Genomic DNA, 15,051 nt, shown 5'->3' on the forward strand with positions numbered 1-15,051 from the left:
TTCTTTCTTGTCTTCTCAATGACTTTTTGCTTTCTTCATGTATGATGTTCTTGATGTCATCCCACAACTCTTCTGGTCTTCGGTCTTTAGTGTTTAATGTATCAAATCTGTTCTTCGGATGATCTCTAAACTCAGGTGGGATATGTTCAAGGTCATATTTTGGCTCTCGTGAACTTGTTTTCATTTTCTTCTGTTTCAGTTTGAATTTGTGGATGAGTAACTGATGGTCTGTTCCACAGTCTGGCCCTGGCCTTGTTTTGACTGACGATATGGAACTTTTGCATCGTCTCTTTCCACAGATGTAGTCAATTTGATTTCTGTGTATTCCATCTGGCGAGGTCCATGTGTATAGTTGTCTCTTATGCTGTCTAAAGAAGGTATCTGAAATGAACAAATCATTGGTTTTGCAGAATTCTATCATGTGTTCTCCAGCATCATTTTTATCACCAAGGCCATATTTTCCAACTACTGATCCTTCCTCTTTGCTCCCAACCTTTGCATTTCAATCACCAGTAATGATCAGTACATCTTGATTGCATGTTTGATCAATTTCAGATTGAAGAAGCTGGTAGAATTCTTCTATTTCATCCTCACTGGCTTAGTGGTTGGTACATCTGAAGGTGAGGCCTTCATTTCTCTAACCCTTCCCGGAAGGACTCTACCCTTTTCCAATTACAACGCAGTAGCTAGGTACATAGGGGGTACAACAACGCTAGTACGGTACGCTCACCATGGAATAGTCAATCATTCACAATCAGAGGGACAAAGCTGGGAAGGGATGGGGAGGAGGGTGGCATGGAACTAGGAACCATGGGGAGGTAGAAGGGTCACTGTTGCTGCAGGGAGGGGACTGTAATCACTGAGATGAAACTAAGTGTGTAATTTGTTGACTGTAAAGCTGATGATCTTGTCTGGAAACCTCACTCAACTCACAATAAAAATTTTTTCAAAAAAACAAGGGGGGGTGCAAAGCTCTTTTATAGTAACCCTCACTTTGATCATTTCTGGAGTTACTCATTTCTTTACACAGGTTCATGTTTCGCTCTCATAGTCCTTCTGCCGGAACAGCTACTTTACACAGCTCTGACCACGCAGATCATGAATTAGGACACAAAGGTATGACATCTACAGACAAGCCACGTGGTACTCCATGGGGAACCCAATCCCCAGCTGCCTGGGGTATAGGGCGGCCTTGGGAATGGGCTGAGAACACACTGGCTGTGTCCCTGCACCTGGCCGTGGAGTCAGCGGCTTTCGTCGGAAAACAAACGCTCTTCCCAGGGTCCCCTGATGGGACCCCTTGCTCCTTCTCCATTTCCTGGAAGCATTGTTTAAGGAAGCAGCTGTTGCGTGGACCAGGTGACCCCTGATGGGAAGCTAAGCCCACCACTGATTACAGAGCTGGGTTGAAAGCGAGGTGATCTCCAGGCGAGATGGCACCGGGTTCTGAGGCTGTCTGCCTGCACGTGGTGAATGGGAATCACACAGTGTTAGTCGTCACAGGGAACAGAGGAGAGCCGTGCATCGTTTGAATGGCTGATAATCTGAGAAAACATTCAATGTGCAGAACGTGAGGCATATGAGGAAGGGTGGGTCGCAAAGCAGATACACAGGGTGTGGGGTTCTGGTGGCAAGGGGGTGGCGTGGGCGGATAGGTTAGGGTTAGGGCTCCCATTTCCTGCTCTATAAGATTTTTTATTTTCTGAATTTTTAATAAAGTGCTTTATAAAACAGCTTTGTAGACATGCAGACTTAGTGACTTGGGGAGCAAATTCTGTGTCTACCTCTGGGTATCCTGCCCGGTACAAGCTGTTCACCACAGAGTGGACTCCACATCATGGTGACCCATGTGTTAGAGTAGAACGTGACTCCACAGGGTTTTCAGTGGTTGGTTTTGTTTTGTTTTTAACTGCTACAAAATCACAGAAGCCTTTATTAAACACAAATATCAGAATGTGAAGCTACTGTTTGTTAACATCTCCTCATCTGGACCTAAACACATCTGAAGGTGGGGCCTTCGTCTCTCTAATCCTTCCTGGAAGGACTCTGCACTTCTCCAGTTACAACTCAGTGGCAGGATTTCTAGAAGGGGATTGCTAGACTTCTTCTCTAAGACTTCTGGGTGGACCTTTCAAACAGGACTCTTCTTCAGGATAAAAGAAAACAGAGTCTCGGCAGAGCAGCCAATTTGAATCTTCGCTGGAACTTTTGGAGTTGGGCTGAAATAAACTGATATTCCCTCTGCGTGTCATAAAATAGTTGTTTCAGCTCCTTTTCAGTTTTTTGTAATTGAAAATAGTGTCATCTGCTTTAAATTGGGAAATTCACAAATGCCCTCTCCAGAAACTTTAGACAACAGAAGTCCCTCCCCTTACTGCAATTCCACCTTCTAGAAATAACTGCTATAAATACAGTGATGGGCTATTTTCCAGGTTTTCTCTGTGCTTATAAAAATCTAGACTGCTAACTGTAAGGTCAGTGGTTCAAATCCACCAACTGTTCCTCTGAAGCCCAGACCAGGGTTGTTAGGAGTCAGAACTGACTCGAGGGCACTTAACAACAACACACAATCTACAGGGCAATACAGGATGGACAAGCATTGGGTACATCTGGACTCTACTGCTACACCAAGAAGGAGTTCGGGTAGTGTAGTGATTACGAATCGGGCTGTGAACCGCAAGGTCAGCAGTTTGAAACTATCAGCTGTTCCATGGGAGAAAGATGAGGCTTTCTGCTACTGTAAAGATTTACAGCCTTGGAAACCCTCTACAGGGTCACTATGAGTCGGAACTGACTTCACAGCACATAACAACAACAACAACAACATCAAGGGCATCTGACCAAGTCCTCGCTGCTGTTGACTTGGTTCTAGCTCATGGCATCCCATGTGTGCAGAGAACTGCTCCACAGGGTTTCAAGGCTGTGACCCTTTGGAAGTAGATCACGAAGCCATTCTTCTGAGACCCCTCTGGGTGGATTAGAACTGCCAACCTGTTAGCTAGGGGCTCCTCACAAGGAGATAAAAGACATGAACTTTTAAAGCTGAGTAGTTTTCTATTTGCAGAGAGACATCGTTATTCACTCATTACGGACTATTAAGTGGTCATGCCGTTTGTTTCTAATGCTGTCATTAGACGCACTGCGGCCGTGGGCATATGTGGACAGACAGCGCTGTATACACAGATGTTGGGATTTTCTAGAAAATGTTTCTCAGAGCAGGCTTGCTGGTCTCCAGGGTGTGCCCATTTGTAATTTTGATTTCTGCTGACAGATTGCCCTACATGAAGGTAGTATTCCATCCACATCAACAGTGTCTGCGAGGCAGAGTTCCTCACACCCGTGTAAGGATGCCTCTGGGGAGAATCAATCTTTGAAATTTGCCAACGGGAGAGAAAGAAAAAAAATTGTATTACTTTTTCAATCAGAACAAAACTCAATAAATCTTTTTCTAAGCACACACCCGACGTTTCTGATGTTTCTCTGTAAACCTACACAAGGAAGAGGGGAGGGGGTCTCTTGAACCAAAATGAGCCATTCGTACAACGTGGTCCTTACTGGCCTTGGGGAACCTGATCATGAGTTGGTAAAGCTAAAGAAAGCTGCCGCATAACCCTGTTTCAGGGGCACAGGAATATAATACGGGGCACACACACTGCTGTTGCTCTTCGATGACGTTGAGCGTTTCCAACTTACAGCGCTTTGTACACAACAGAACGAAACACTGCCTGGTGCCGTGCAGTCCTCAGAATCCTTATGTTTTAGAATTTAGCCCATTGTTGTGCGAATCCATCCTCTTTTTCAGTCACTCTCCACATTACCAAGCATGATGTCCTTCTCAGGGACTGGTCCCTCCTGATGATATGTCCAACGTATGAGAGACGAAGTGTCTCACCAACCTCACTTCTCATGAGCATTCTGGCAGCACTTCTTCCAACACAGATCTGCTTGTACTGGTGTGTACGGTATGTCCAATATTCTCCTCCAACGCCATAACTCAAAAGCATCGATTCTTCTACAGTCTTCCTTAGTCACTGTCCAGCTTTCACATGCATATGAGGTTATTGAAAACACCATGGCTTGGGTCAGGCGCACCTTAGTCTTCAAGCTGACATCTTTGTTCTTTTATACTATTGGGAGGCTTTTCACTGCAGATCTGCCTAACGCAATATGCAGCGTGATTTCATGACTGCTGCTACCAGGAGAGTCGATAGTGGATCCAAGCCAAATGAAGTCTCTGACAGTTTCAGTCTTTTCTCCATTTATCATGATGTTGTTTACTGGTCCAGCTATAGGGATTTTCATTGTCTTCACATTGCGGTGCTATCCATACTGAAGGCTGTGGGCTTTGATCTTCATCAGTATTTTAAGTCCTTTTTACTTGCAGAAAGCAAGGTAGTGTCATCTGCATATCTTGTTAATGAGTCTTCCTCCAATCCTGCTGCCCTGTTCTTCTTCATATAATCCAGCTTCTAAGATTATGTGCTCAGCATACAGACTGAATAAGTATGGTGAAGGATACAACCCTGGCACACACCTTTACTGATTTTTTTTTTTTTTTAATGTTTGATTGTGAATTATGTGATAGTTTACATGGGAAAACATTAGTTTTACATTCATCCTATCGTATATGGTTTCACTGCCATGGTTACAGTCCCCTCCATGCATCATCAACCAACCAAAGGGCTTTTGATTTTAAGCCACTCAATATCCCCTTATTCTGTCTGAACAAGTGCCTCTTTGTCTACACACAGGCTCCTCATGAGCACAATTAAGTCTTCTGGAATACCCAATTCTTTACAATGTTATCCCTAGAGTGTCATGATCCACACAGTCAAAAGCCTTTGTGTAGTTAAGAAAACTTAGGTAAACACCTTTCTGGTATTCTCTGCTTTCAGCCAAGATCCATCAGACAGTGAGATCCCTAGTTTCATCTTCTCTTCTGAAATCGGCTTGAGTTTCTGGCAGCTCTCTGCCAATGCACTACTTCAACCACTTTTGAAATCTCATCAGCAAACATTTAATTGTTTGTGATATTAATGGTAATGCTCAATGATTTGAGCATTCTGCTGATTTACTCTGGAATGGGCACAAATACGGATCTCTTCCAATTGGTTGGCCAGGTAGGTATCTGCCTTCTAAATTTCTTCACATAGATGACTGAGTACCTCCAGCACCCCATAAGTTTGTTGAAATATTTATCTTTGTACCCCGTCAATTTCTGGAGTCTTGTCTTTCGGCCAATGCTGAACTTCAGTGCAGCTTAGATTTCAATCCCTTTAGCATATGTATGCTATCTCTTCAAATGGTTGAACATCTACCAATTCTTCTTGGTACAGTGGCTCTGAGTACCCTTCCATCGTCTTTTTTTCCCTTCCATCTTCTTTTGAAGCGTCCTGTGTCACTCCATATTTTGCTCACAGAATCCTTTAATATTGCAACCCGAGGCTTGAATTTTTTTTCTTCAGTTCTTTCAGCTTGAAAAATACTGAGCATGTTTTCCCTTTAAGTTTTCTAACTTCAGGGTTTCGCATATTTCACTATGACACTTTACTCCGTCTTCTAGAGCTGCCCTTGGAAATGCTCCCTTCAGCTTTAGCTTCTCCATGTTCAAGAGCAAGCTTCAGAGTCTCTTCTGACATCACTTCGGTCTTCTCTTTCTTTCCTGTCTTTTTAATTGATAATGTTTTGCTTTCTTCCTGGATGATGTTCTTAATGTCATCCACACTCTTCTGGTTTTGGGCCATTAGTGCCTAATGTATCAAATCTATTCTGGAGATGGTTTGTATGTTCAGGTGGGCTATATTCAAGTCATATTTTGGCTCTCATGGGCTTGTTTCAGAGCAGTTGATGGTCTGTTTCACGGTCATCTTGTAGCCTAGGTTTACCTGATGATATTGATGATAATGAGGATACTGACTGAGCGTCTCCATCGCGACCTCCTACCAACGCAGTCAATCGGACTCTTACGTACTCCATCTGGTGAGGTCCATGGGCATTTGTTGCTGTTGTTAAGTGTTAGCAAATCAGTTCTGACTCCTAGCAACCCTGTATAGGGTGTCCAGGGAGCAGCTGGTGAGTTTGAACTGCTGACCTTGTGGTTCAAACTGACCTTGTGATGCAGTGCTTATCCTACAGCCCCACAGCAGGACTCCAAAGAAGTGTTTATGTTATTGAAAACGTTATTTGCAATGAATTAAGTCATTGGTCTTGCAAAATGTGATCTCCAGCTTCTAATAGCAAGGCCATATCTCCTAACTATGATCCTTCCTCTTTAGTTCCCCACTTTGCATTCTAATCACTAGTAACTATCACTGCATCTTGGCTGTATGCTTTCTCAGTTTCAGACTGAAGAAGTTGTTAGTGGTTGTAGGTGTCATCGAGTTGGTGGTGACTCACAGTGACCCTACAAAGAAATACTGCCCACTCTTTTGTAGATTTTCCTAATGCAATACATCATTTGATATCTTGATTTGCTTTTATGAGTGTCGATTTTGCATCTAAGCAACACGAAACCTGGAAACTTCAATATTGGTTTTCTTTGTTTATCGTGTTGTTATTTATGGGCCCAGTTGTTACGATTTTTGTTTTCTGTACATTGAGCTACAATCCACACCGACAGCTGTAGTCATTGATCTTCAGCAGTGAGTATTTTAAGTCCTCTTGGCTTTCAGCAAGCAAGGTTGTAGCTGCATGTTGTTGTTGTTGTTGTTGTTATGTGCCGTCGAGTCGGTTCCGACCCATAGCGACCCTGTACAGGGTTTCCAAGGCTGTAAATCTTTACGGGAGCAGAAAGCCTCATCTTTCTCCCACGGAGCCGCTGGTAGTTTCGAACTGTTGGGCCTTAAGGTTCGCAGCCCGATTCGTAACCACTCATATAGGTTGTTAATGAGTCTTCCTCCAATCCTGATGCCACATTCTTTTTCACATAATCTACCTTCCCAGATTATCTGCCCCGCATACAGATTGGATAAATACAGCAAAAGGATACAACCTGGACGCACAGCTTTCCTGATTTTAAACCATTCAGTGTTCCCTTGGTCTGTTCCAAAGACCGCCTCTTTGTTCTATGTCTTCATGTTCTGGAACTCCTAGAATTCTTCCATGTCATCATCAATGGCTTTAGTGGTTGATGCACACATTTGAATAATTGTGATATTAACTGACCTTCCTTTTTAGTTGTTTAGGGTTGTCAAGTCGTTTCCTACCGACCCTGCATAATTGGTGAATTTCAACCCCCACCCTGTGGTTAAACTGACCGTATGGTCCAGTGCGTATCCAGGACTCTCATCTTCCTTTGAGGCCCACGGACATGGACATTACCCTATCACAGCCGGCACTGTACTCCAAGACAGACCCTGAAATGCTCTTTTTGATGATAAATGTGGGGTCATTCCTTTCCATTCCCACCATAGTAAACCATATGATTTTCCGATTCAACATGAAATCTGTCAATTTCAGGTCCTTAATGCCCTGAATATCGATCTTTATCCATTCCATTTCATTTTTGATGACTTTCAATTTTCCTAGTTTCATACTTACTACATTCCACCTTTCATTTCTTAATGGATGTCTGCAATTGTTTGCCCCATCAGCAAATTAAAATACTTTGTTCCATTCACGTCATCACGGTCAACTCTACTTTGAGGAGGCAGCTCTTCCGCAGCCATGTTCTGAGTGCCTTCCACCTTGAGGGGCTCATCGCCCACCACTTTTCTATAAGGTTTTCTGTGGCTAATCTTTCAGAAACAGTCCACCTCTCCCTCTTCCTGGTTTCTTCTACTTACCCTCGAAAGAGTTTAGTGTTTGGGATCCTTCTACTCTTTCTGAGCTACAATCTTAGCTACAGAGCTATTTTCAGTTTTGACATATAAAGCAGGGTAATAAAGAAGTACAACCCAAGGCTGACACATTGACGCTATCGATCGCCCAGAACTCAAGCCGGATATAGTAACACCCAGAGCAAAACAAACCTGTAAGACTGAAAGTAGGGAACCAGAGCTATCCGTTCCAACAACAAAATGCCCCCACAAAGCAAAAAGATCATATAGTTACAGAACTTCCAAATGAAGAGATCAAGGAGGTTTCAACAAATAATGAATAACCTAACAATTAAAAATACACCTAATTGCAACCCCAAAACTAGCCCAACCCTAGCTCCTAACATTAACTATGGTCATAATCATAACCCTAACACATCACGAACTCCTACACCCATGCATAGTCCTATCCCTAACTCCTTATTTCTACTAACTCCTCACTCCTACCCCTAACTCTTTAGTCTTACTCAGAACTCCTTACACCTACCCCCCCAATACAAAAGTTCTTCATGCATCTTATTATACAATCATGTCAAGTTAGTTCTGACTCATAGCAACCCTGTATAGGGTTTCTGAGGAGTGGCTGGTGGGTTTGTCCTCCAGAGCTACCAGGACAATCAAGCTGCTAGATACTTCATGACAACAGCAAAAGGCCACTTGTATGAAGAAAATGGTTCTTAAACAACAGTGAGTTTCCCTTGTCCACGTCCTCCCAGCTTACAAAGGTCTCCTATGTAAAAGCCAAGTCAGGTCAGGCCCTGGACCTTCCTACGATTGTGCTCAACACCCTGATAGGCATGCGCCATTTTGAATCTGAAAATCAGGTGGTTTTCTACGGTGGGAACTGAAAAGGAATGCCACCACCTTCATCATTTCCAATCACGTGATCCATGGCGTGTCCTTTCAGACTGAAATCCAGTAAGAGTGACTTCCCACATGTGACAGGATCAGAGGAAATAACTCACTTCTTCCACAGATTTTCCTGATGCTTCTTGTGTACTCTGTACTGAGAGATGCCCTAAGACCCCGGACGTCCCTCCTGCCGGGAGCTTTGGTGGACGGACCACGTACATGTCTTGGAGTTGGTTTGTTCTCTCTTGTCTTAGGTACTGGATGAAGTTCTCTCCTCAGAGACCTCAAGGGGACACCTCTAGGGCCACAGCAGGTAAGAGGACCAGCCATGCTCGTCAGAGATGCAGGCATTCTCACGGCAGACCTGGACCCTGGGACTCAGTGTCTCTTGGGGTTTGTTTCTTGATTTTTTTCCTGCCTTGACTATCCAGGGACTTTGTGTTCAGTAGCGATGCAGAAAAGACAGGAGAGGAAAGTGAAAAGTAGAACTCAGCGACACCCACTCACATCGCTGGAGGCCTCTACTGCTATGATTCATGCCCTTCTAGTGTTTGTTTTCCCCAAGGACACATGGTGGCACAGTGGGTTAATTAAGCATTAGACTGCTAACTAACAGATTGATGGTTCAAACCAGCCAGTCACCAGAGAAAAGCGAGGCTGTCTGCTCCCGTAAAGATTTGCAATCTCAGAAATCCTCAGGAGCAGTTGGACTCTGCCCTCTGGCGTTGCTGTTGGAACTGATTTGAAATACAGGTACTGTGTCCTTTAGCAGAGGAAGCAGGGAAGACAGCACAAGGAGACGGCCAAGCTCAGTGTTCCGCTCCCCCACTGCAGACCTCTGTTCTAAGATCTGTGTCCTCCCAGTCTCTGCTCTGTGCTCACAGGTGTGTGTGAGCACACATCCCACAGTGAGGACCCTTCAGCACACCCGCTTTCCGCCCTCCACAAACATCTTGCCGTGAGCATTTCCTATGACCTCAGTGAGATGTTTAGGCTCTAATCGCATCTCCTGAGATACTTCCTGGTTCCAAATCATCCTCCCTCTGATGGACAGGAGTTTGATCCCAGACTTCAGCATCATAAACAGCACACCCACTGCCCTCAGCTCTGATTACTTCCTTCAGACACTGTCAGAACAGAGGAGTTAGGGGATCGCAGTGGGTGCCTCTTGAAGGTTTCTGAAACTGACAGCCAAACTGCTTTCTAGAAAACCTTGGGCCATTCACACTCTTGGGCTCACTTGAAAAGCGGAAGGGAAGCCCCTTCTGGCTTTTCTGCAGCAGGCTCCCGAAATTAGAACTTTACTGCTTGCCTCAGGTAATGGCAAGGATTACTTTGTTTTCTTGATGCCCATCGATGTTCACTGTGGGGAATGGGTGCAGGAGAAAAGCTGTAATCCAGAGCCTGGGTTTTGTTCAAGGAAATCACACAGACATGCAGCTTGATTCAGCACTGGGAATAAGCGGTAGTTTTCACTTTCCAATTAGCCACATGAGGGGGAAGAAAGAAGGGTTTCCAAGAATGTGCTTTAGACGTACAAGAGTCTAAAAACGAGTTTCCAGAAGGATTCCCCCTGGAGCGGCTGTGTGAGGAACCTACGCTGACACAGCCGCCCTGCAGGCCCACGGCACAAGCCTCCGGAACAGGCTCCCAAGCACCTAGTCTGGGGTCACAGCCCCTAAGGGCACCTTCAACACTGGGGGCTCAGAGAGCCAGAGGAACCTTGAGTGAGGAGACACACATACATATCACCCCAGTCCTTGTACACCCAGAGATGGAGAGCCTGTGAATGCGTGGGGGTGAGTGTAAGCACACATGTGAGTGTGTGAGTGTGCATGTGTGTCTGTGTGCGTGTGTATGAGGCTAGTGTGAGCCTGACAGAAGGTAAGTGAAAGTCTCGTCTCCCTGGTCTACCTCACACGTGCACACATTGGGCCTGTCTTTTTCCAGCCTCACTGTGAGGGTAGAGCAGTGCTGGGTGGGGCTGTGGCATAGGGTCCTACGCCCCCTCCCACAGCCGAGGGTGCTCATGGCTCAGGATGTGTGAGGAGCCCAGGGGCTTCAGCCCCATGGTACCCAAGGATGAAGAGAGCACAGGGTGAAGTCCTTGTGTCTAGTGTCAGGTCCCCCTGAGGATGACCACGGTGTGAACCACCCACCTTCATGACGGGCTGGGCAAAGTATCTGGCGCTCCAATCGCAGAAGCCCGTCTGCACGGCAGCTGAGATGAAGCTCTTATGGCCAACGGCGTCATCAGCATCGTCCGTGGTCTGCGTGGGCGTGGAGGAAGCAGAAACACCAGTGAACCCGCGGTCAGGAGAAGGCGTTGCTAGCTGGGAGCAGTGCTCGAGCACCACCGGAGGCCATTTCTGTGGCTCTCCCTCCATGGCATCTGAGGAGGGTACGGGGTCCACAGTACACACGGCAACATGTTTTCCAAAAGGAACATGCAAGGCCGCTGCTCTCCTTCTTCACAGGCTCAGCCTCCACCTTCCACCTGGGTCCCAACCGAGAGGAGCGCATGGCCCCTGGAGAATGAAAATACCCCCCTAACCCTTCTGCAATGGAAGCTAAAGAACGGAATGTTACAGAAAAGCTACATTTCTGTGGGTGCAAGGTTTTGACCTGCTCTGGACATCCAAGTATGGGGCGGGGTCGAGGACGGGAAGCTGGGGACCCTGCAGCCGCCACGAGGGTGGGGCCATGCAAACAGGGTGGGGGGCTCAAGGCAGGGTGCCCAAAGGGAGTGGTAGCCACAAGTGTGGGGCGCCACTCTCCTCCCCACAAAGCATCTTGGCTAAGTACCAGTCTCTTAGCTGAATGGGACAGGTATTTGAAAACTACCAGGCGCCACGAAGCATCACATCCATACCTGGTCCGGGCCCTTGTCGAACATTTTCCGTGTCCGTGGGAACTGGTGTGAGTGTGGAGTGTACTGTGCCCCCACGGTGCCTGTGGTGCCTGGGCGAGCTGCGGGCAGGTCACGGCTGACCGGCTGCTTGGCCACATCATTGGTCAGGCTAGAGCTGCTTGTGCTGGAGGTGGGCGGGGAGCCTCTGCATGGGGAGTGGACACAGTGGTCACTGGGATCCCACTAGGAGCTCCACCCCCACCAGATACCGCCAAGAGATGGGGCGTTCAGTCAGTCCCATCTCCTGGGAGAATGTTCTGGTCACTGGATGTGCCAACATAATTCCACATACCACTCACTGAGGCTGAGTTAGTGGCCAGTGCTAACGCTGGCCGGCAGCTCCTCAGTTAATGCAGCCAGGGGCCCACCAACGAGCTGACTGCGCCTACCCCAGGAGGGGACTGAGCGTCTGTCTGTCTGCTCCAATCAAATCAGACAGGGCAGCAGCTTCCTGAGGCGTAAGGAAGCTACTTCATGTGTGCTTGAAAGACGCCATTAGGATTCAGGGATTCTGTGGTGGAGTTACACAGGTGGAGGCTCAGAGTATATGAGAGAGAGCGTGACCGCACATGCACACGTCACGGGAGGAGGACATAGGACAGGGATCAGTATGTGCATTGAGTACATAAGAGAGAGCGTGAGTACGCGTTCACAGGTCAGGGGAGGAGGATGTGGGCCAGGGTCAGTGTAAACGTGAAAGTGTATGAGAGCATGTGAGTACACGTGCACAGGTCAGGGGCGGAGGACGTGTACAGGGTCAGTGTACATGTCAGAGGGAGGAGGACGTGGGACAGGATCAGTGTACACGTGAGTCTACAAGAGAAAGCGTGAGTGCATGTGCACAGATCAGGGGGAGGAGGCGAGGAGCAGAGGGACAGCAGGGAAGGGAAGACACGCTGCTGAAGAGGAAGACTGACGAGTGATAGCGGGTATCAGCAGGAAGCCCCTCCTACACATAGCCTGACCGCAGCACTTACCCCACAGGGTGGATATGGGCGCCCTTGTTGGTGGGACTGGCCGGGGCTGACTGTGTGAGGGACGAGGTATCAAGGATGCGCTGGGGCCGGGCGTTGACGGTGGCCTGGAAAAACAAAGGCACAGTAACCAGAGACGCCTGCTCAGGGACATGAGATAAAGCGTGAGGTCCTGTGGGGTCCCTCATCTGGGGTCACAAGACTAACTTGAGGGGGGTCTCCTAGGTGGTATTGAAGTGGCAGAGGATGCCTTGTGTGGAGGGAATTGGAGAAACCGTCTGAAGATTCCAGTGTTTTCCTCCCACACCAATGCGAAGAGTGTAGGTAAGAGAAATGGCCCAGGGGTGCAGCTCCTGGGGAGAGGGTCTGAGGGGATTCTCCTACAGGAAGATACACAGCTGCCCTGAAAACGGAGGTGGCACTCAGTGCCTCCCCCCCACTGCCTTGCCTGCCCGCGCTCTGCTCCAGACTCATCTTCAGGGACGTTCCAGCTCTCATTGAGAGGGTGAAATTCTTTAGCCATCGTGGGAGCAATCTGGAGACATGTTTGTCAAATGGCAGTTTCTGCACACTTCCTTCCATAGACATTTCTCCCGGAAGAGAGTCTGTCCCGGCCTAGGCCTGGCTCTCAGAAGGGGACCCTGTCTTGAGTTTTTAGGGGACCAGAGGTGATACACGCTGAGGCATCCGGTCAACCAGGCAGCTCCTAAAGCAGAGCCCAGGCTGACTCTGGTACCTGGGCTAGCTGGGCATGGGCATGAGTGGACACCAACATGAGTCCTCCAGTTTTAATGAAGGCGGGACAGGAGGATTCTTTACACCCAACCCATGCTCCCTGCAAGCTGACTCGGGTAAACCTGCCCGAGAGGTTTGGAGCCTGTGAACCAACAGGCAAAACAGAAGCCCCAAGGGTCCACGTTCTCAAGGAGCCTGAAGCTACGACTGAAGATGCCACTCAAAGCTCCGAGTCAGTCATGTGGCAGCTGAGAGTGTACCCACAACCCAGAGATAAATAAAATACCACGGCAACGACCACAACAAACTCACTGCGCTCAGCCTGCATCACATGGCGAACCACAGCCCACGTTTAAAAAGAGTTGTCTAAAAACTTTTAATTGCAAAAGTCATCTATTCTTTGTAGATGTATCCCTTTTGGTATTTAAATATACCAACCCTCACACTCACACACATACACTTTATACAAAACCTGAGTGCCCTATAAGTTCTTACAAAGTCTAAAAAGAGAAAAGCTAAAAAGAGAGGGGGAATTTTAAACTAAGAAGCTCTGAAGTTAGCAGGCGCCTTCCCCAGTTTCCGGAAAGGCAGTGGGAGGTGACAGGGAGACGGAGACTTTGGGAGCTGAGAGGAGGACTCTGCATAGCCCGCCATGAGGGTGCATCCCCGCCAGGCTGGATGGGACTCAGGAGCCCTCAGCTCCGGTTCTCAGTTCTCAGGAAGACTGGGGGGAGCAGGTGGTTAGCGCTCCTCCCTCCTCCCAGGGCGAGGAGACTGAGGGGCAGTAATCCACGGTCCACAGCTACAGCCAGCAGAGGGCGCTCCAACTGCGAGCACCATGGACCCTGAGGCACTGCAGGCAAGCCCATCAGGAGATTTTCAGAATGACCCCAGGCTGTGTGGTGACCACAGGCTTGCAGGGATGGGGGCTCTCTAGCCAACATCCCCATTTAGTATAAACACTGATGTGGTCCCAGATACACCGTTGTGAAAGGATGGGAGCAGAGCCTTCCTTCCAAGGGGTGACCTGGGACCAGAGTGAGGACAGGGCTGCCCAAGGAGCAGACGTGGGTAGCTGTGGCGGAGTGAGGGGAGGAAAGAAACTGACAACCACAGTGTGTGTGCTGGGTGGTGCGGTCAGCACTGTCTCCCAGGCACAAGGTCTCCGCTTGGCCAGCTGCCCGTCCTGGCTCCAGGGCTGCACTGACCCCTGGTCCTCCTGGTGGAACTGGACCTGAAGCCTGACAAGGGGCTGAGAGCAAAGGGGGAAGGGCGCCAGTGAGGTGCTGCAAAGCCTCCGGTTGTGTCCAGGCTGACAACCACTTCTGAATCCTCATGCCCTCCCTTAGTCTAAGGCAGACACAGAAAAGACCTGTGAGGGCATGTGTGTTGCTCGTGCCATATGTACACGTGTGTGCACATGCACTTATATGTGCACACAGGCACGCATACGTGAGTTTGGCTGCACCACCTTGGGGAAGGTGGACTCATTTGAGAACTATTCCTGCTACTTTAATGCCCAACGTTTAGGTGCGTGAGAAGCTTGTTCAAAAGTGCTGCTTCAGGGCCTCCCCGGTGGCATATGCCTGGGCCCTTGTGCCCGATGGGGAACAGACACACTTCTGTGACAACAGCATGACCATCAGTGATGCCGTTAGTGAGCTGTGACGCAGTGGGGAGCTGCCACGTGGTGAGGTCAGGGGTGGACCCCTCCAACCCCCGGCGACAACATGCTCCGTGTTCACAGAGAACACAGTGAGCA

General features: G+C 48.1%; 1 protein-coding gene across 2 annotated transcripts in view; it reads right to left on the reverse strand.

Annotated features, from left to right (window-relative positions):
* Positions 1 to 15,051, reverse strand: part of RPTOR (regulatory associated protein of MTOR, complex 1) — a 383,851-nt gene that overhangs the window by 19,874 nt on the left and 348,926 nt on the right. For both annotated transcript variants that reach the window (XM_006869519.1, XM_006869518.1), the window contains 3 exons: positions 12,558 to 12,661; positions 11,542 to 11,725; positions 10,829 to 10,939 (listed from right to left, as the gene is read on the reverse strand). In XM_006869519.1, the coding sequence (XP_006869581.1) occupies positions 10,829 to 10,939; positions 11,542 to 11,725; positions 12,558 to 12,661 (399 nt within the window). The remainder of the gene's footprint in view (positions 1 to 10,828; positions 10,940 to 11,541; positions 11,726 to 12,557; positions 12,662 to 15,051) is intronic.

The sequence above is a fragment of the Chrysochloris asiatica genome, unplaced genomic scaffold, assembly GCF_000296735.1.
Source record: "Chrysochloris asiatica unplaced genomic scaffold, ChrAsi1.0 scaffold00132, whole genome shotgun sequence".
NCBI lineage: Eukaryota > Metazoa > Chordata > Mammalia > Afrosoricida > Chrysochloridae > Chrysochloris > Chrysochloris asiatica.